At 41.3% G+C, this 22,112-nt stretch overlaps 1 protein-coding gene across 1 annotated transcript in view; it reads left to right on the top strand.

Moving 5' to 3' along the window:
* Positions 1-18,705, top strand: part of LOC114667842 (pro-neuregulin-4, membrane-bound isoform-like) — a 60,413-nt gene extending 41,708 nt beyond the window's left edge. Inside the window, exons 3-6 of the mRNA XM_028823345.2 lie at positions 717-810; positions 3,210-3,362; positions 16,662-16,712; positions 16,801-18,705. Of these exons, the coding sequence (XP_028679178.1) occupies positions 717-810; positions 3,210-3,362; positions 16,662-16,712; positions 16,801-16,810 (308 nt within the window). The 3' untranslated portion in view covers positions 16,811-18,705. The remainder of the gene's footprint in view (positions 1-716; positions 811-3,209; positions 3,363-16,661; positions 16,713-16,800) is intronic.
* The last annotated feature ends 3,407 nt before the right edge of the window (positions 18,706-22,112 follow it).

The raw sequence follows: 22,112 nt of genomic DNA, 5'->3' as shown, positions 1-22,112 counted from the left end.
GGCTGCAGGTTTTCATTCTAACCCTTTTCTTAATTAGTGCAATGTTTCTGCTGCTAATTAACTTCTTTTGAATTAATTTTTTTGTTCCCCTGAATTTCTTCATCGTTCCTCTGAATTGTTTCATTTCTTTCCTTAAATGTCACCCAAACAGAAATTAAATATGAAGTGGGGGAGCCAACAGAAGACCAACTAAGTCAGGGCCTCAAACTCCAACCAATTTCACTCCAAACAGTTTCTGGATAAGATTTGGATAAGATAACTGTCCAACAAAGTCTTGTTGAAGTTTGTAATGAGTTTTGTTTACATCTCTCAGAATGACAGACAACCTGTCTACAGATCCACATTGCTTTGAAAAACTCATTACAAACTTCAAAAGACTTTGTTGGACAGTTATCTTATCCAGAGATCTTGACAATACATTGTTCTTTTCTCTCTTGTTAAATTAACCCTAGCCTGAATGAATCTATTAATTTTTTACATACAAAATTTCTCATTTAAATATTTACCAATGTTGTTTCTTGTCCTAGAGTGTGTATATAAACACTGGGAACTCCAGTCTCTGTATTACATCTTGCCTGAAGAAGGGGCCGGAGTTGCCTTGAAAGCTTGCATATTGTAATCTTTTTAGTTAGCCAATAAAAGGTGTCATTTTGCTTGGCTTTTCTTTACAAATATAAAAATGTAACATATTTGCACTGATGTTTACTCATTTTCAGTTCATGCAGAACCCTGTAGCAGTGAAGAAAGCTCATTTTGCTTGAACGGTGGTATTTGTTATAGAATACCATCAGCGTCATCCCCCTCGTGTGTGTAAGTAACATTTTTCCTATTTCTTCACCATATCGATGTAGAAGATAGGCTTAATTTCCTGTACATCATTATACATTATAATTGAATTAAATATAATTGCAGAAGTTATTTAAAGTCAGTAAGAAATAGTGAAAGACAGGGAAATGGTCAGAAAGCTCAAATGTTATTATACATTCATGCATTGGCAGAACAATAGTTACCACTTAATCAGGACTTAAAATTAGTGTTACGGTAAGTAAACAATGCAGATGTGTTTAATAGAAGCCAATTTCTGTCCATCTGGCAGTTACACCTTGTTGTTGGCCGTATTCAGCATTAATGTTTGTGATGTGCCAGCTGTTGGAATGTGTTTTGTTATGAATTCCCTGGATTTACAGCCTAAGATGATGGATGGATGGAGTACAAAAATAAATTGCATTAATCATTCTAAGGGCTTGCTTATACTTCATGCTCAGAGGCGTATGCGCACGCATTATGGCTGCCACGCGTTTCCAGCGTTCATTTGACCCGTCCTCTGAGCACGTCCTCAGAAATTAACATGACGGGTGTGCGAGTTGCAGTACCAGCAAAAAGTCGGGGTGGGGGGTAAGGCATGTCAGAGTCTCTGTTTACTATCTACATGTGACAGAAAGCCACTTTGGAGATCCTACAGGATCGATGTGCCTGCTTCGATGTTTGATGAATGGTTCGATGTGGTGAAGCAAAATGCCGACATACAAATACATTCGTGGTGCTTTTATATTCAAGCGTCGCATATTCCTGATCGTAATGACACGATACATTTTAAAAGTCTCACATATCATGTTCTGTGCTGTCTTTTTTTTTTTTTTTTTTGCACTTTCACAACTGCATCAGAAAGCACAGCAGCGTATTTGAGCCACAGAGAAAAAAATTAAGGACATGGTGAAAAGGTGTATTTTGTGATTAAAGTGGAAATTTTGGCTTTAATCTCGAAATGGCCATGTTAACCTCGTAGTTTACTTTATCATTAAAGTAGACTGTCGTAAATGTCATCTTAAAACCGACCCAGTTGTTAATCGTTACATGCTGCTGGGGCTACCTCCTAACCTGACAGCAGCAATCGCCACACAGACCACATTAAATGTATGATATTCCAGCTTGCTGCACAATTAGAATGCTTAGATTTATACTTGATATCACTTTTATGATGAAATGCATTAAAGTATTTATGTTACATTTTACAAATAAGTCATTAACGTCCTTTAAATAATGAATACTGATATTAATTACACACATGGGGGTGACACGGTGGCAGAGCGGTAGCACTGCTGTCTCGCAGGGAGTCACGTCGCTGGAGTTCCCTACGTGGAATTTGCACGTTTTCCTGTATGGTTTCCTTCCAAAGACATGAAGGTTTGGGGATTTGGTGACGCTAAAATGATACTAGTGTGTGTGTGCTTGTGTTTACCTTGCAATGAGCAGATACCCTGTCCAGGGATTTTGTTTCTGTCTCACGTCTGATGCTTGCTGGAATGGGTGCATCCCTGGATTGACGTATGTAATCATTAAACATCCTTTTCAGAGATATTGTGGCTAGGTGTCCTCAGAATGTAATGGGTGTTTCAGGCAATTCACAACACAGCGAAGCCGAACCTGTTCTCAATGTGATGATGTCTCGCACTGCCACCTGGTGGAATCTTCCAGAGTTACGTAAAGTACGCATGCAAGTATAAACAGTACAACGCTTGTGTAACGGTAGCGTCTGCTGGAGTACGTGTCGTGTCACGTGAAGTATAAACCTGGCTTAACAAACAGTCCATCAAAAACATTACTGCTGGTGTTGAGGATCCTTTAGCAGATATTGTATAATTATAATTATTATTATATTATAATATAAAGGCAACAGAAAAACTGACTCGATAAATTAATAAAGCAAAATTTAAAGAAAAAATATGAAATAAAAAACATTAATAATGGAGAGAGTACTAATTTCAATTGAGTCCATTAAAAATTCTGGTGATCTGCACTCGTTAGAGTAGCCTGTCATTTTTTTCGATTTATCATTTACTTTTTTTACGCTATAGTGTTAGTTGTATGCACCATCTGTTGGAATGGAAAATGCTAAGCATTTTATGTTTACAGCCAACAAACACCTTGGAAAGGGTATGACGCCCCCGAGTGAGCGTCTCATGAGTAACATCGTATGCATTGTAGATTGCAGTTGCAGTCTGTTAATTTCTTGGGTGATGTAATCAGGTCAACATTGACTACAGTCTCAGAGGAGTGTACCTAAAATCTTGTGGAATCCATTTAAAAGGAGGCCCTACCCAGTATTAGTATAGTGGTGCTAAGAATTTTCCTAGTGAATGTACTGTATATCGATTTTTTTATTGGAATTTTGTTTTTACAATAATTTATTTCACACATTTGTACTGCAGTTGCAATGAAGACTTCAAAGGAACACGTTGTGAAGAGTTTCAGCTCCCCATCAAAACCGCCTCAGAAAATGACAGAGGATTGATTGCCGCAGTAGTTATTATTTCAGTCCTGATTGCTTTAGTATTAATTGCGGTCATCTACTGTGCACACAGGTAAGGCTCAGCGATGAATAAACTTTAATAAACACACACTAACACAGTTTATTCAACATAATTACTACACTTGAAAGCCAACACCCCATTCGCTTTCTGCTTCAATGTTATCCTTTTCGCCATCTGTATGTGGTAAGTGAGAGATCTGTTATTTTGCTTTTACTGTTGTCCCTGCATTTGTTTGTTTCTGTGAATTTGAATACAGGGCTTGGATTAATCCTATACCTCGATTCATTTTTTTGAGACAGAAGAAGGAATTAAGTGTTTTTGTGCTTAAGAGAAAAAGTAAACGTACTGAATCAGTCAATAACTGGTTTCTGACAGTGTGGGGCTTGCACTTGATCCTTGTGGCTGCAGGGAGTTTTATGAAATGCTCCATTTTCTTCCCATATACCCAACATGTGCAAGCTACTTGAATCAGTGTCATTAAAATGGTTAAGTGTGGGCAAATGTGAATATGTAGATTGTTAACCTGTTTAGTCTTGAGCGGAGGCAATTGCGTGGGGTCTTCTAAATTTCCAAAGGCTTTGATAAGGTAGATAAGGTCAACATACTTCAAGAAAGACACAGAATATGCAGCTAAATGACAACTCACTCTTACAATAATTCATATCACTAGGCCTTTATAATAATGTGCGTTGATGTGACAAACATATTAAAACTCAAAAGTGATGAATTGAATCTATTTTTGTTGCCTTTTAGGAAGGTCAAGGACTGAACAACTCTTTTCTTTATGTCGGCCTCCTGTTGTCACTACTAAGGATTACATCGAAACCAATGTAATAATAATAACAACGATAATTCTTTACATTTATATAGTGCTTTTCTCACTACTCAAAGTACTTTACATAAACAGAGGGGAACCACTTCAGTCACCACCAATGTGTAGCACCCACCCGGATAATGCAACATTAGATAGATAGATAGATAGATAGATAGATAGATAGATAGATAGATAGATAGATAGATAGATAGATAGATAGATAGATAGATACTTTATTAGCCATTATTGCGCCAGTATGCTCACCACACATTAGCTATTAGGTGGCATAAGGGTGAAAGAGATAGCCAGTTAGAGACAGGGGTGATAACAGTGCCAGAATGGATGAAGCCATGATGAGCAATTTATCCAGGTTATTAGGATACACTCTACTGTTTTTGATAGATGCCCAGTGATCTTTAAAGACCACAGAGAGTCAGGACCTTGGTTTTGTATCTCACCCACAGGACGGCACCGTATTTACAACACAGTGTCCCTGTCACTTCACTGGGGCATCAAGATTCACACACAGACCACAGCGTAAGTGCCCCCTGCTGGCCTCACCAACACCTCTTCCAGCAGTCACAACAGCTTTTCCTGGATGGTCTCCCATTCAAGTGCTGCCTGGTCCTGAAAATACTTAGCTGCAGGTGGATGACCTGTTCTGAAGTGCATGTGGTATGGTTGCTGATGCCAATCCCATGTTGTAAGTAACTGCATGAAGTAAAACACAGATGTGATTCGCAGAAATCTCACGTCCTACAGCCTATTTATGGTTTAACACAACATGGCTGGTTTAGCTCTGTTTGAAGACTATGCAGATAGCCAGGGAATTTTTTTGCCCATCATGGGCTGGCACGGTGGCGCAGTGGTAGCGCTGTTGCCTAGCAGTAAAGAGACCTGGGTTTGCTTCCCGGGTCCTCGCTGCATGGAGTTTGCATGTTCTCCCTGTGTCTGTGTGGGTTTCCTGCGGGTGCTCCGGTTTCCTTCCACAGTCCAAAGACATGCAGGACAGGTGCAATGGCGATTCTAAATTGTCCCTAGTGTGTGCTTGGTGTGTGGGTGTGTGTGTCCTGCGGTGGGCTGGCGCCCTGCCCGGGGTTTGTTCCTGCCTTGCACCCTGTGTTGGCTGGGTTTGGCTCCTGCAGACCCCTGTGTTAGTATACAGTGGGTTGGATGGATGGATGGATGGATGATGACCGATTTATGAGCTGATTTAGCCTTCCAAGACCCATTCCCCTCAAACTGTATGCTGAATTGGACCTGGCTTTAGCAAGACAACCTGACTGTTACCTGTTCATATCCAGGTTTGTAACAATTGTTGCCTGTCTGGAAAGAGACTCATACCAGAGGAAACTAGCCAACAGGTCAAGTGCATCTCAGCCATGCTTCAGCTCCATCACGCTCATTGTGTTGGAAATCATAAACACGCAGCACACAGCACTTTGCATCAGTGTCCGGTTTTATTATGTAATTGCAGCAATTGACTGGACTCATCTCTCTATTATAAAAGTAAATCTTGAGACGAGACTATTGTCAAGAGATTATTTCAAGTCCTGACCTCCTGTCAACCATTTTACCACACCCACAGTCCTCTCACCTCTCATTGGTGTGAATGCTTTTGTCAGGCACAGTTTCTGTGCTCTCAGCTCTTATAAATTTTTATGTGTTCCTCACTGTAAGTTCCCAATAAAAGAAGACTTATTATGTCCAAATCTTATTGAAGAATTTCACCCTGAACTGTTATCAACAGAAGAAATGAGTACACGGGCAATCCTAGCACCGAGAAATGATGAAGTTAAACGAATTACCGTGAAAATTGTCGATCGGCTACATGATTTTTAGTTAAATGCATATCAATAGACTATGCTGAAATAGTTGGTGGTGATGTTGCAGAAGATGAAAACATCAACTTACAATATCCTGTAGAATATCAATAAACCGTTAAAACGTCTGGTTTTCCGCCAGCTGAATTACTGTTGAAAGAAGGATGTATCGTAATGCTATTGCGTAATTTATGTCTGAGTGATGGGCTGTGCAATGGGATGAGATTAGTTGTATTCAAAATTGGTCGAACAATTCTGACATGTCTGCGGTGGGCCGGCGCCCTGCCTGGGGTTTGTTTCCTGCCTTGCCCCCTGTGTTGGCTGGGATTGGCTCCAGCAGACCCCTGTGACCCTGTAGTTAGGATATAGCGGGTTGGAAAATGGATGGATTCTGACATGTAAAATTTTAACAGGTGACAAGAAAGTTAATGTAGTACATTTTCCGCGGATAACATTAGAAAGCTAAGGAGATCTTGATATGCCATTCGTATTAAAACGTCTAGTTTCCCGTTAGAATAGCTTTTGCTATGACAATTAACAAATCACAAACATTTGAAAAAGTCGGTTTATTTATTAGAGAGAAAGAAACAATACCTGCGGTGGGTTGGCACCCTGCCCAGGATTGGTTCCCTGCCTTGTGCCCTGTGTTGGCTGGGATTGGCTCCAGCAGACCCCTGTGACCCTGTAGTTAGGATATAGTGGGTTGGAAAATGGATGGATTCTAACATGTAAAATTTTAACAGGTGACAAGAAAGTTAATGTAGTACATTTTCCGCGGATAACATTAGAAACCTAAGGAGATCTTGATATGCCATTCGTATTAAAACGTCTAGTTTCCCGTTAGAATAGCTTTTGCTATGACAATTAACAAATCACAAACATTTGAAAAAGTCGGTTTATTTATTAGAGAGAAAGAAACAATATTCACTCATGGGCAGTTATATGTTGCATTGTCACGATGTAACTCCAAACACGGAATCAAAATTCAATGCGATATTGACAAAGTTAATTCAAAAAATTGTTTTTACTGAAGTTTTGCAGTAAAAGGGTAAGTTTAAAAAGTATTTGTTAATTTCAAAGCAAAACAGAACAAAAACGTATAACACAATGAATACCTCTAACGCAGCATGAAACATCATTTTCTTTCAATTTATTATGTTTTACTCTTTTCTACTATGGTTAATTACTTGCTGTGATGTAAAATAATTAGGTCTATTATGCATATGCAACAATTACCGTGAAAATAACAATCTGTTTAAATTGTACATCCACTTCCCCAAATGCAAGTGCCATAGATGCGAAGTGGCTAGCGTGTAGCACCCACCCGGGGATTGGCGAGCGAAGTGAGCAGGGGGCAGAGCCCCCTAGTATTGCAAAAAGAGCACCTAGCGAGAGTGACGCTGCTTTTGCTAACAGTAAGAAGGTTCTTTCCATTAACATACAAGTCATCTGTGATGCCAAGGTGAGACAGGCTAATGTTGTGATTCAGTGGCCTGGGTCAACTCATGATTCATTGATTTTGAGGTAAAGTAGCACTGGCAGATGCAGACGATTTGCTGCTGGTACTGTATATGTTGGCTGGCTGGTGAGTAACATGACTGACTGAAAATGGAATGATTCTCAAAACTGCTCAGGATCTTTTTTCCCCCCCCAAGATATCTTGAAATACATTTCATATCTGTAAACGTTATTTTGGCTTGCCATAGGTTTTGCATCTTCAGCTGTTTCTAAATATTGATTTTTGTCTTATGCCTTTTCAGATACATTTGCCTGTTGTTGATTTCTTGTGTTTTATGTTAAATTTGGTTTAAATCTGCTAGCTTAAAGTTTTTGTGGTATAGTTTATATGGTGCTTGAACTTGCACATCTCATTATTTTGGAGTAGTCGTTGTCATGAGTCACGTCTATTGCTTAGTTCAACACAATTTAGCACTTTTTTGACTGAACAAAAATTGAAAATTTATGTCCATTCATGTGCAGTGTTGAATATTTAATGAGTTATCTTTTAATTGTGCCCTTTGTTGTTTGTATTGTATGACGATATGTTCATCTTATGCCATTATTCGTGTAACATTTTATCATCACTGGTGCTCATAGACTAATTCTGTCATTATATATATATAAATTCTTCTTGATTTCTAAAAAAATATTTGACCTTGTTTTAGGGGATTATAAATCAGAAAATCTCATGGTTTAATATGTTTTGGTGCTTGATACATTTTTAACAATGTTGAAAATAAGTATCTTTTTTCCCCACTGCCATTTTGAGGGGTATTGGTGGATGGTTGCCTTGCCATTACTAGCCGAAGTTAACCAGAAGAGTGTGCCGTATAACGTTTCCAGTCAAGATTATAAAGGTCGTATCATGCACTTTCTGGTTGTCTTTGATTGGATTAATTCCAAACCTTAAAACATTAAATCCTTTGTTTCTATGAAATATTTCTGGTAAACAAACTCTAGCTCTGCTTTTTGACTGCGATTTAAGATTCGCGTTTCGGCTCTGGTTACGTTGTGTGTTTATTAATTTTTGAATTCCTGCCCTCCCTATTAAGCCCTGATTTTTGTTACTTGTTTTGAGTCTTTCTGTTTTTCTTTGACTTAGTAGTTATGACAAACTGGTTGTTCTCATCTTCCAAATCTTTTTTTAATTTGGCTGATGTCCCGTGCTTAAATACAGTGCATCTGGAAAGTATTCACAGCGCATCACTTTTTCCACATTTTCTTATTTACAGCCTTATTCCAAAATGGATTAAATTCATTTTTTTCCTCAGAATTCTACACACAACACCCCATAATGACAACGTGAAAAAAGTTTACTTGAGATTTTTGGAAATTTATTAAAAATAAAAAATTTGATAAAGCCATGTACATAAGTATTCACAGCCCTTTGCCATGAAGCTCAAAATTGAGCTCAGGTGCATCCTGTTTCCCCTGATCATCCTTGAGATGTTTCTGCAGCTTAATTGGAGTCCACCTGTGGTAAATTCAGTTGATTGGACATGATTTGGAAAGGCACACACCTGTCTATATAAGGTCCCACAGTTGACAGTTCATGTCAGAGCACAAACCAAGCATGAAGTCAAAGGAATTGTCTGTAGACCACAGAGACAGGATTGTCTCGAGGCACAAATCTGGGGAAGGTTACAGAAAAATTTCTGCTGCTTTGAAGGTCCCAATGAGCACAGTGGCCTCCATCATCCATAAGTGGAAGAAGTTCGAAACCACCAGGACTCTTCCTAGAGCTGGCCGGCCATCTAAACTGAGCGATTGGGGTTGAAGGGCCTTAGTCAGGGAGGTGACCAAGAACGTGATGGTCACTCTGTCAGAGCTCCAGAGGTCCTCTGTGGAGAGAAGAGAACCTTCCAGAAGGACAACCATCTCTGCAGCAATCCACCAATCAGGCCTGTATGGTAGAGTGGCCAGACAGAAGCCACTCCTTAGTAAAAGGCACATGGCAGCCCGCCTGGAGTTTGCCAAAAGGCACCTGAAGGACTCTCAGACCATGAGAAAGAAAATTCTCTGATCTGATGAGACAAAGATTGAACTCTTTGGTGTGAATGCCAGGCGTCACGTTTGGAGGAAACCAGGCACCGACATCACCAGGCCAATACCATCCCTACAGTGAAGCATGGTGGTGGCAGCATCATGCTGTGGGGATGTTTTTCAGTGGCAGGGACTGGGAGACTAGTCAGGATAAAGGGAAAGATGAATGCAGCAATGTACAGAGACATCCTGGATGAAAACCTGCTCCAGAGTGCTCTTGACCTCAGACTGGGTCGACGGTTCATCTTTCAGCAGGACAATGACCCTAAGCACACAGCCAAGATATCAAAGGAGTGGCTTCAGGACAACTCTGTGAATGTCCTTCATTGGCCCAGCCAGAGCCCAGACTTGAATCCGATCGAACATCTCTGGAGAGATCTTAAAATGGCTGTGCACCGACGCTTCCCATCCAACCTGATGGAGCTTGAGAGGTGCTGCAAAGAGGAATGGGCAAAACTGGCCAAGGATGGGTGTGCCAAGCTTGTGGCATCATATTCAAAAAGACTTGAGGCTGTAATTGCTGCCAAAGGTGCATCGACAAAGTATTGAGCAAAGGCTGTGAATACTTATGTACATGTGATTTCTCAGTTTTTTTATTTTTAATAAATTTGCAAAAACCTCAAGTAAACTGTTTTCACGTTGTCATTATGGGGTGTTGTGTGTAGAATTCTGAGGAAAAAAATGAATTTAATCCATTTTGGAATAAGGCTGTAACATAACAAAATGTGGAAAAAGTGATGCGCTGTGAATACTTTCTGGATGCACTGTATATTGTAAAAAATAGTGTGTCTCCCTCACTCCTTCACATGAGGTTTACTCCCTCCTCTGAGTGCAGATGGTGGTGTCAATGGCCTCAAGGAAGCGGTTTGAGGTGGAGTGACACTCACACAATTCCACCAGCCAATCCAAGCTGATATCCTACACGAGACTTGCCTGCAGCCACGTACCCAGGGAAGTGAATTTAAGCAGAGGCGGGGGTCTTTGTGTGCTCCAGATGTGCCTGATCTCTATCCTCTCTATGTCATTGACACTCACACAGACCCTCCACAAGGCTTCTCAGGGTGGCTCTGCCCCTTCTGACGCCACCTCTCTCTCCCAGTCCCATGTGGCTCCACCATGTGGCATTTAACTTCTTACTCAAGCATTGCAATATTGTTGTGTGTGTGAGGTATAAAAAAAACACTTCTTAATTTGAAGGACAGCTGGTCACCAATGCGTACTGACTTGGATAGATAGATACTTTATTAATCCCAAGGGGAAATTCACATACTCCAGCAGCACCTTACTGATACAAAAAAACAATATTAAATTAAAGATTGATAATAATGCCCCCGTGACCCTGTGTTCGGATTCAGCGGGTTGGAAAATGGACGGATAATAATGCAGGTAAAAACAGACAATAACTTTGTATGATGTTAACGTTTACCCCCCCCCCCCCCGGGTGGAATTGAAGAGTCGCATAGTTTGGGGGAGGAACGATCTTCTCAGTGTGTCAGTGGAGCTGGACAGTGACAGCAGTCTGTCACTGAAGCTGCTCATCTGTCTAGAGATGATCCTGTTTAGTGGATGCAGTGGATTTTCCATAATTGATAGGAGCCTGCTGAGCGCCCGTTGCTCTGCCACAGATGTCAAACTGTCCAGCTCCATGCCAACAATAGAGCCTGCCTTCCTCACCAGTATGTCCAGGTGTGAGGCGTTTTTCTTTTTAATGCTGCCTCCCCAGCACACCACTGTGTAGAAGAGGGCGCTCGCCACAACCGTCTGATAGAACATGTGCAGCATCTTATTGCAGATGTTGAAGGACGCCAGCCTTCTAAGGAAGTATAACCGGCACTGTCCTTTCTTGCACAGAGCGTCAGTACTGGCAGTCCAGTCTAATTTATCATCCAGCTGCACTCCCAGGTATTTATAGGTCTGCACCATCTGCACACAGTCACCTCTGATGATCACGGGGTCCATGAGGGGTCTGGGCCTCATAAAATCCGCCACCAGCTCCTTGGTTTTGCTGGTGTTCAGGTGTAGGTGGTTTGAGTCGCACCATTTAACAAAGTCATTGATTAGGTTCCTATACTCCTCCTCCTGGCCACTCCTGATGCAGCCCACGATAGCAGTGTCATCAGCGAACTTTTGCATGTGGCAGGACTCCGAGTTGTGTTGGAAGTCCAATGTATATAGGCTGAACAGGACCGGAGAAAGTACAGTCCCTTGTGGCGCTCCTGTGTTGCTGACCACAATGTCTGACGTGCAGTTCCCAAGACGCACATACTGAGGTCTGTCTTTAAGATAGCCCACGATCCATGCCACCAGGTATGAATCTACTCCCATCTCTGTCAGCTTGTCCCAAAGGAGCAGAGGTTGGATTGTGTTGAAGGCGCTAGAGAAGTCTAGAAACATAATTCTTACAGCACCACTGCCTCTGTCCAAGTGAGAGAGGGATCGATGTAGCATATAGATGATGGCATCCTCCGCTCCCACCTTCTCCTGATATGCAAACTGCAGAGGGTTGAGGGCGTGTTGAACCTGTGGCCTCAGGTGGTGAAGCAGCAGCCTTTCCATGGTCTTCATCACATGTGATGTCAGAGCAATAGGCCGGAAGTCATTTAGCTCACTAGGATGTGATACCTTTGGGACTGGGGTGATGCAAGATGTTTTCCAAAGCCTCGGGACTCTCCCCTGTTCCAGGCTCAGGTTGAAGATGCGCTGTAGAGGACCCCCCAGCTCCGACACACAGACCTTCAGCAGTCGTGGCGATATTCCATCTGGGCCCGCTGCTTTGCTGGCACGAAGTCTCCTCAGCTCTCTGCTCACTTGCGCTGTTGTAATTGTGGGTGGGGATGTCTCTCCTATGCTGGTATCAGCAGAAGGATGTGTGGAGGGTGCAGTACTCCGAGGTGAGAGTGAGAGTGGGTTAGGGTGGTCAAACCTGTTAAAGAAGTTGTTGATTTGGTTTGCTCTCTTCATGTCTCTCTCGATGGTGGTACCCCGCTTCGAGCTGCAGCCAGTGATGATCTTCATGCCATCCCACACTTCCTTCATGCTGTTATTCTGCAACTTCTGCTCCAGCTTTCTCCTGTACTGCTCCTTTGCCGCCCTGAGCTGGACTCGGAGTTCCTTCTGCACACGCTTGAGCTCATGCTGATCACCGTCTTTAAAAGCCCTTTTCTTCTGGTTCAAAAGGCTCTTGATGTCACTTGTAATCCATGGCTTGTTGTTAGCATAGCAGCGTACAGTTCTTACTGGAACTACAATGTCCATACAGAAGTTGATGTAGTCAGTAGTGCAGTCATCACCCACCTGGTGTTTTAATGTCTATGTCTATCTATATTATACACACTTGCTTTGTTATAGGTATTCTAATCGGGTTTTATTATTATTATTTTTTTTATGCGTTTCTACTCGGGGTTATTTTTTGTCTTATTTGTCAACAACTTCCTCAATGTTCTCACTATGTGATCCCTGCAGGATATCCCAGTCCGTAGTTCCAAAACATTCTCTTAGAGTATTCTCAGCCTCCGGGGTCCATTTCCTGAATGATCCTGTGGTTGTAGGTAGGACCCTCACTTTTGGTTTGTAGTGAGGCTGAAGCAGAACCAGGTTATGATCTGCTTTCCCAAGCGCAGGCAGCGGGGTGGCGCTGTATGCGTCTTTAACGTTTGCATACAGTAAATCAATAGTCGTATTTCCCCGGGTGTTACAATCCACATACTGGGAGAAGGCAGGTAATGTTTTGTCCAGCGTCACATGGTTAAAGTCTCCAGCGATTAGCACAAGCGCCTCAGGGTGCTGAGTTTGTAACTTAGCAACAGCAGAATGGATGATGTCACCCGCTATCTCCAAGTCCGCCCGAGGAGGGATGTAAACAATAACAACAATGACGTGTCCAAACTCTCTGGGCAAGTAATAGGGACGCAAACTTACGACCAACAGTTCGATGTCCCTGCAGCAAGTGGAGATTTTGACATTAACATGTCCAGAGTTACACCACCGTGTATTAACATAGAGAGCGAGTCCTCCTCCTTTGTGCTTCCCACATGTACTTGCATCTCTGTCCGCTCTAACGGTGCTAAACCCGGGTAGCTCCACGTTAGCATCTGGGATGGTGGTAGTTAGCCACGTTTCGCAAAAACACAACAAACTGCATTCTCTGTAGGTTCTGACATTTTTCACCAGTGCAGCCAGTTCGTCAATCTTATTTGAGTTTGAGTTCACATTCCCCAGAATCACAGAAGGCACCGAAGGCTTAAAACGCCACTTTCTCGCAAGCCACTTCATTTTTCTGAAGCCTTCTTAACTCGTCGGGTAAATAGGGAACCACTCCGGCACTGGTTCTCAGCGCTCGAAGTTGAGTACTTGAATAGACGAGTCTCGGCGTGTAAAAATCCATGCCCACATTGTAAAAGTAAGTGTTTCCAGGGAACAAATCCACATAAAATAAAGTGATAGGAGTGATCAATAAATAAAAATAGAAAAATAAAAGTAGAAAAAGTACACATACACATACAGTCATGCACAGAGCTGCTGAAAAGGCTGCCACTCTCGGCGGCGCCTGAACTAACTAACGATGTGTTATTGATAGTAAGCCGAGCTGAATAGGGTTAGTCATTAAATAGATTGATGAGCAGGATGACAAGGAAGTACGTCTTAGACTGGTCCAGCTGGAGATGGTGCTCCTTCATCCAGGTTGCAGTATCAGTAAGGCATGCAGAGATTCTGGATGACACTGTGTGGTACTACAGATGGAACAACAGGTGCAGCTTTATATTATCGGCATGGTACTGATATGAGAGAGTATGAGACTGGATGACAGGGCCCAGTGAGGTGGTGTATAGAGAGGAGAGGACCCATCACCAGGCCTTGCCTGAAGCACTCTTGACATCTCTCTTTGCCAGTACATATAGTAGGATTTGCCCAATAGACTGGACTCAAATCACCTGAGGGCAGTCCAGTGATGCCAAGGTCAGAGAAGCTGGCCTGGTGGACCTGACGGTTGACTGTGTTGAAGCTGATGGAGAGACCAAAAAGGGATAGGACAGAAGACATGCTGGTAGCTCTAACCAGCTGTAACCTGTTGACAACAGGGAGTAGAGCTGTCTCAGTACAGTGGCCTCTCTTCAGGATTGACAGATTAGGATCAAGCAGTTTGTTCTTTAGAAGAGAGGAAGAGATTTGGTTAGAGATAGCAGGTTCAAGTGTTTTGAATAGAAAGGAGAGGAGAGAGGCTGATGTGTAATTATCTACTTGAGATGGGTCAAGAGTTGGCATTTTGAGAAAGAGGAGTTTTTAGTGCCCGTTTGAACACAGTAGGAATGGTGCCTGTGTGACTGAGGTGTTGATGATGTGTGTGACTGCAGAAATGAGTGAGAGACGGAGAGCTTGGAGAAGATGTGAGAGTATGGGGTCAAATGCACAGGTAGGGGGGGAGGAGACCAATTGGAGAGTGTTGTGCTGCATTCAGGAGGGAGCAGACTGGCTGGCAGGGGCGATTAAAAAAAAAAACTCTTAAAAAACTCTTTAGCGTTATGTTTATGCCTGGAAAAAAATAAGCCGAAAATGCTGAATTTTTTTCAACAAGAAAAAATGTTATTACATGTAAATACCAAAACAACATTTTAAATACAGTAGGTGAAGGTATGTCTCGTGCCAACTGCTGTACTGTGCAGATTTAGAACACGTCCTTCACGTGACATGCTTTGAAACACCCAGCCTCACGTCACACGAGGAGAGTAAAAGCAGTTTTCTTTGTGTTTCTTCTTTTATATTTTTTTTTCTACTGTTTGTGTATGAAAGGGTAGAATGTCAGTTTCTGAGCCACATGATCAATGTGCCCCTTGTGTTATTGTAGGCTACCACAGCACCCGGCTTAGTGACTTCCATGTTTCCCCTGACACAGACAATGACAGTTGACACATTGTAAACGGTGCTTAAGGGGATATCTTTCTTGTTCTTCCACTTGACTGTAATCATTTTGCCTTTTTTTACTCCGTAGATACTGAATTCCATTTGTAGCATTACATGACTGAAGTCACTAGACATTCTGTATCACATATGCCTCAGTTTCATTATTAACGTCTGATGACCAATACACATCATCATCATCATCACTATTGCTTGATTCAACTAATAATTCATTTTCAGTTTGTTCTAAAAATGGCTTCACTGTTTTTTGTTGACTCGCCTTTGTATGTTTTGGTTGAAGGCTCCGCCCCACTCATGAATATTAATGAGTTACCATAAAGAGGCAAAATGCATAGTGATATTACTTTTTTTGCAGTGTTATGTTGTTTTATCCACTAGATGGCAGCAGAATAATGTTCTGAGCATTAACACTTGACTTTTGATTATAATGTAACATAAATGCTTTAATGTTACTTCATCATGAAAATGATATCAAGTGTAAATCTTAGCATTCCAATTGTTTAGAGCACTGTAATATCAAGAATTTAATGTATGTTGTCTGGTGCATGAGGAAGGCCATTTAAGAAGTACATAGCAATTAATGACTGGGTCGGGGAGCACTTGGAATAAGAAGCATTTAACGTGCTACTTTAGTTACAATGGGATTTGAGAAACTCTAGTAAATTAAACATTGATTAAGTCATTCATTAAGTCGATTATGAAGTTCTAGATACAGTAGATAGATAAATAGATAGATACTTTATTAATCCCCAAGGGCAAATTCACAACAATTCTACTTTAAGAATGAAATAAATTACATGATTAAAGTGGAAATTTCAAGATTAAAGTCTAAATTTCGAGATTAAAGTCAAAATGTTGTCTTTAATGACAAAATAAACTACAAGAATTTTAATTTTCAATCACGAAATACACCTTTTTTCATTACCGTGGCCCTAATAGTGTTATTTGTTTTTATTATACTGTATTTATTTATTATGGAGCATCTGTAAATATTGTAATTTTCCCTTGGGGACAAATAAAGTATAATCTTTAACTAGCTCTGCACTGTCATAGATAGATAGATAGATAGATAGATAGATAGATAGATAGATAGATAGATATGTATTTGTCCGAAGGATGAAATTTGGCTTTCAACCCACATATAAAAGTTAACAAAAATGGATTATTAACAGAGGAAAGAAGAAAAAAAAATAAGTACAGCACAATTTTATGTAAGCATCCAAACTTCTGATTTTCTCATTTTTTAATCTGTAGGACCTGGAAGGAGAAGAAAAAGAGAGCAGCAGAGTCGCTTTCCAAAAAACAGTATGTAGTAACGAAAGTCCACCAGTTTTTAAACATGTTAAATTTGCTATTACAATTTGTTGTGACGTTATTGTGTTTTTCATTTCAGAATTTTGTAACATACTGGCATATATAAACCAGACGTGAAGACACAAGCATTCCTCATCTTCTGGGCAAACTTTTTATACTGGGATCACTCAGCTAAGGTGCTTTGTACTTGGACTGTTTGCTAGGATTCATATTATATATTTCAAAATTCACCAACTCAGAACAGATTCAATTGGTTAAGTTCATTTTTAAAAAAGCATTGCCAGAGAAAACACTCTAAAGGAGAAAGAAGTGCAGAAGTCACTTTCAGTCTGACTCAACACCACCAGACACCGATATGGGCCTTCCATTCTGGACTTGTGCAGTAAATTGGTTCTTTTTGTATTATAATCAGAATTAGAGTCTAAGCACTAATTTCTTTGTGTTGATTATCCTCGCTTCATTAAGCTGGACCAATGGCTTGTAATGACAGCAGCAAATGGGAGGCTTCGGTTACTAATGAATTTAACAATGAAGCACATCACAGAGTGATATTCTTTACTTAGTGTATATGTTGTAGGTTTGTGAAACTTTTCAAACAGCATACTCCTAATGAGTGGTCTGCAGAGCCTTGAATGGACCCTGACCTCCAAGGACGTCTGAGGAAGAGGACTCTGAACACACCTGGAGCTGGAGTTGTTAATGTCTACACTGCAAATTGTGCAGTCAGCTCACATACAAAAGACTGAAGACTTGGGGAAACTCCTTCACAAAGTCTGATCATAACGTAACATCAAATCACTTGGTTTGCCCTTTTCTGTCTAAGCTGTGATGCTCAAAGTGATTATTTGGGACATGAGAACATAAGGGTACACCTGTAAGGCACTGAGAGAGCGGGACCAATCCCAGTTATGTCATACATGTAGGGGAAGAAAGAGACAGACAAGGGTGCGTGATCCTTACTTTTGCATTCATACAAGGCTCTCCATTGTATAGCAGCACCATTATAAACAGAAACCATTTTTGACTCTTGTATGTGCACATAATCTAGAGTTGAAAAAACTGCATAAATCTATTATCAAATACATTTAAAGGAATGCTGTACTCAAAAATAATACTGATTTATATGATACCCCATGTAGTTTGTAAAAAAAAAAAAAAAAAAAAAAAAAAAAAAAAAAATCCCATGTTTTCATGCAGAATGTAGATAACAACATTTCTGACGGAATGGGAGTCTTTGGTGATCGATGCTGGACAACAGCAAACAAAATCAAAAACGTGTGTGAAAAATTCTCATGTTACTTACGGTATGTCACATAATTCATATGTTATCTGGTCGTATGCTCACAACATTTTACTAAAATATTGTTAAATAAACACGCTTGTGAATGAAGATGGAATGCGTTCAGTGCATTTGAATTTAAGACCCGCCTCCCCTTCTCATTCATTGGTCAGCAGTCTGCCCCAGTAACAGCTTATTCATTGGCTAGCATTGCACTTCACACAACTCACAAAGTGGTAACATTCAGTTCATTCTTTTCAGGTTGGAATTTCAGTGAGATTATCACTAAGGACGTTACCTCCTTCCCAAATACTGACCCCATAAGCTATTTGTAGAAATTGATTTTAAATTCTATAATTTGGAATATGTTCTCAAAAATGAATTCCATCTGCATTAATAGGTTATTTCAAAGAAGGTTTACCAATTCAAATAAGGTATTAGACAATAACATGAATAAATATTTACAAAAACAATAAAAACTGATGTTGAAATTTGTTGGAGTACAGTTTACACTGATTTGATGCCAACTGCTATGTGTAGAGTTTAATAGTTAATATCCCGTCACTAGGTGGCAGTGTTCCAATTGCTTTTTGCTGATAAAGTGTGGAGTGATGTTTCCGTTGTTCTCTACTTGTTCATGCTATTTTGCTATGCTGTATAATAAAAAGGATGCATGCTAGACTGCTGCCATGTTAAACAAAATGATTTAAGATTGTGAATGTGAATGATTGTGAGGGTGGAGATAGCGAACTCCAAGTCCCAGGATGCCCTGTGGGAATCCAGAGCACCGCTATACTCCATCACACCCATTCCTGCAGGATGCTCAACGGAGAACAATCCACCCCTTGGAGTACTGTTCCAATGCAGGCCTACTGACTGCTTTGCCACCTCTCCACTGTACTGGCTCATGCTCCCAATTCTGCCCTTCTTTTCTTCATTTTACTTTTTCTTTTCTTATTTTGATCTAATCCGTTTTATACTTCCATGGGTGTGCCATTGTAATCACCTGCGACCTGTGGAGTGCCGATGCGGAAGAGCTAAGTAATTAGGCAATCAGCTCCTAGGCGCATGGCACACCCTGTGGCCAACCAACTCCACAACTGCATGCTGTCACAGACCTCAACTTCATTACAGGGATCAGTTATATAACTGGTGGCAGTACTCATAACATTCTCATTATGGTCAGCTAACACAATGTTTCTCAGCCTTGATGGTATAGCGACACAGTTTTGCCTTTTTAAATTCATTGATGATAATAATAATAATAATACATTTTATTTATATAGCACCTTTCCCATGCTCAAGGCACTTACAGAATATAAGAAAGAACGGCAGGGTATACAGTATATAGTGTTGTACAATCCAGATAAATAAATAAAGAAGATTACGACAGTGAATTCATAGAAAAAAAAACAGACAACTTGATTGATGGTCTCGTGCACACACACACAGGTTACATGAGCATCTTGACAGAGAGGTAAACTGAGAGAAGGGTAATAAAGTCAAGTAGAGCTAAAAGCCTTCCTGAACAGATGAGTTTTGAGTTGGTTTTTAAAAGAATTCATGGAGTCAGCTGACCTGATTCATTTCGGTAGGTCATTCCAGAGTCTGGGCGCTATACAGTTGAAGGCCGTGTCACCCATGGAGTGTAGATTAGTGAGGGGCACAACAAGATTGCCAGAATCAGAGGACCTTAGTGGGCGGGCAGGCACATAGTGATGAAGGTGGTCACTGATGTAGTTTGGCGCGAGGTTATGTAAGGCCGTGTAGGTTATTAGTAGGATTTTACATTCGATTCTGTAAGACACATGGAGCCAGTGAAGACGGAGCAGGATGGGTGTGATGTGCTCACTGCTGCTGGTTCGAATAAGGACACTTACAGTTGAGTTTTGAAAAAGCTGGAGCTGTGATAGAAGATTAGAAGGGGCACCTGCCAGTAGGGAATTACAATAATCGATGCGAGATGTGATAAAAGCATGGACAAGTTTCTCAGCATTAGAGAAGGAGAGGAAGGAGCGAACACAGGATATGTTACGGAGGTGAAAGTAAGAAAGTTTCTTAATGTGATTTATGTGGGCGGAATAAGAGAGGGAGGAATCAAAAATGACACCAAGATTCTTTACAGTAGAGGCAGGTCTGATGAGATCACCGCCAAGATGGACTGGGAAGGATGATCCACTGACAGCCAACGTAAACCTCGCCCTTGGTGACACAAGTGTGATCAAAAGCGTTGGGGGGATTGCCCCTTAGTGAAAGGAGCATGTTTGTAAGATGTGGGGAAGAGTCCCCTTAATTAAAGACAAACTCACTTCGAAATGCGGAAAATATCAAGTCAGCACTGTTAGGTGACCCACTTGTGAACAAACAATGGCAACCTGACCCAGTGGTTGAGAAACATTGATCTAAAGACACCTGAAATGTAAAAACTGCAAAGTTTCTTAGTACAAGCAGGATTGAAATCTGGCTGGAGTGCTGATCAGATTATTGAGGTCAACAACTGCAAAACAGACCTGTGTGAAAGTTCTGCGTATGGCTTTTACAGGTCTGTGATATGATGCTGGCCTCACAAAACATCATTGGACTCTAAATAAATAAAAATATTAAAGGAACACTTTGAGAACACATCAGATCTCAATTGGAAAAAATCCTGCTGGATATCTCTACTGATATGGACTGAGTAATGTGTTAGGAACGAAAGGATGCCTCATCGTTTGATGGAAATGAAAATTATCAACCTACAGAGGGCTGAATTCAAAGACACCCCGAAAATCAAAGTGAAAAAATGATGTGGCAGGCTAGTCCATTCTGCCGAAATTTCACTGCAGCAACTCAAAATCGTACTCAGTAGTTTGTATCAATCAATCAACCAAAATCTTTATTGTCATTGTAGAAATGAGACATTGTACAATGAAATTTAGGTGCAATTTTCCAATACAAAATAAAATAAAAGAAACAAAACACAATTACTCAAGTTAAAACTAAAATTATCCACTCATACATATGTCCATCCATCCATCCTCTTCCGCTTATCCGAGGTCGGGTCGCGGGGGCAGCAGCTTGAGCAGAGATGCCCAGACTTCCATCTCCCCGGCCACTTCTAGCTCTTCCGGGAGAATCCCAAGGCGTTCCCAGGCCAGCCGAGAGACATAGTCCCTCCAGCGTGTCCTAGGTCTTCCCCGGGGCCGCCTCCCGTTTAGACGTGCCCGGAACACCTCACCAGGGAGGCGTCCAGGAGGCATCCTGATCAGATGCCCGAGCCACCTCATCTGACTCCTCTCGATGCGGAGGAGCAGCGGCTCTACTCTGAGCCCCTCCCGGATGACTGAGCTTCTCACCCTATCTTTAAGGGTGAGAAAAGATAGGTATGTATGAAGATATGTATGTATGACATACATATGTCATATTGCACTTGTCCCTTAGCCAATGTTGACTTAGAGCTGTATTGTAAACATCAGAGCATATTATATTGTAAACGTGAAGGTGCACTCGGTCAGATTGACCACTTAGCAGCATTCAGCATGGTGATGGCTAAAGGATAGAAACTGTTTCTCAGTCTATTTGTCTTAGTCTTTACAGATCTGAAACATCTGCCTGAAGGCAGGTGTTCAAACAATGCATGTCCTGGGTGTGATGGGTCCTGAAGAATTTTCTTGACGTTCCTGAGACAACAGGAACTATGTAGTTCTTCTAGTGAGGGGTGAGGATGGCCAACTATCCGCTGGGTGACCTTAATGACCCTGTGGAGCTCTTTCCTCTGTGCTACTGGAGAACCACCCACAGAGACAGTAGGCCAAGATGCTCTCTACTGTGCAGCGGTAAAAGGACACCAGCAGTTTCTCAGGGATGTTGTTCTTCCTGAGCACCCTCCGGAAGTAGAGTCTCTTTTGGGCCTTCTTCACTACCTCAGCAGTGTGTGTTCCCCAGGTCAAGTCCTCCCTAATAGTGACTCCCAAGAAGTGGCAGTCTAAGACCCTCTCCACACAGTCCCCATTGATGATGAGTGGCTGGATGTTGTCGGCCTTCTTCCTGAGGTCCATGATGAGTTCCTTGGTCTTGGCTGTATTTAGGAGCAAGTTGTTGTTCCTACACAATGCTGTCAGCCGCTCCACTTC

This window comes from Erpetoichthys calabaricus, chromosome 17 (genome assembly GCF_900747795.2).
Source record: "Erpetoichthys calabaricus chromosome 17, fErpCal1.3, whole genome shotgun sequence".
Classification (NCBI taxonomy): Eukaryota; Metazoa; Chordata; class Cladistia; order Polypteriformes; family Polypteridae; genus Erpetoichthys; species Erpetoichthys calabaricus.
The sequence above is the reverse complement of the archived record's forward strand: the minus strand, read 5'-3'. Positions and strand labels throughout refer to the sequence as shown.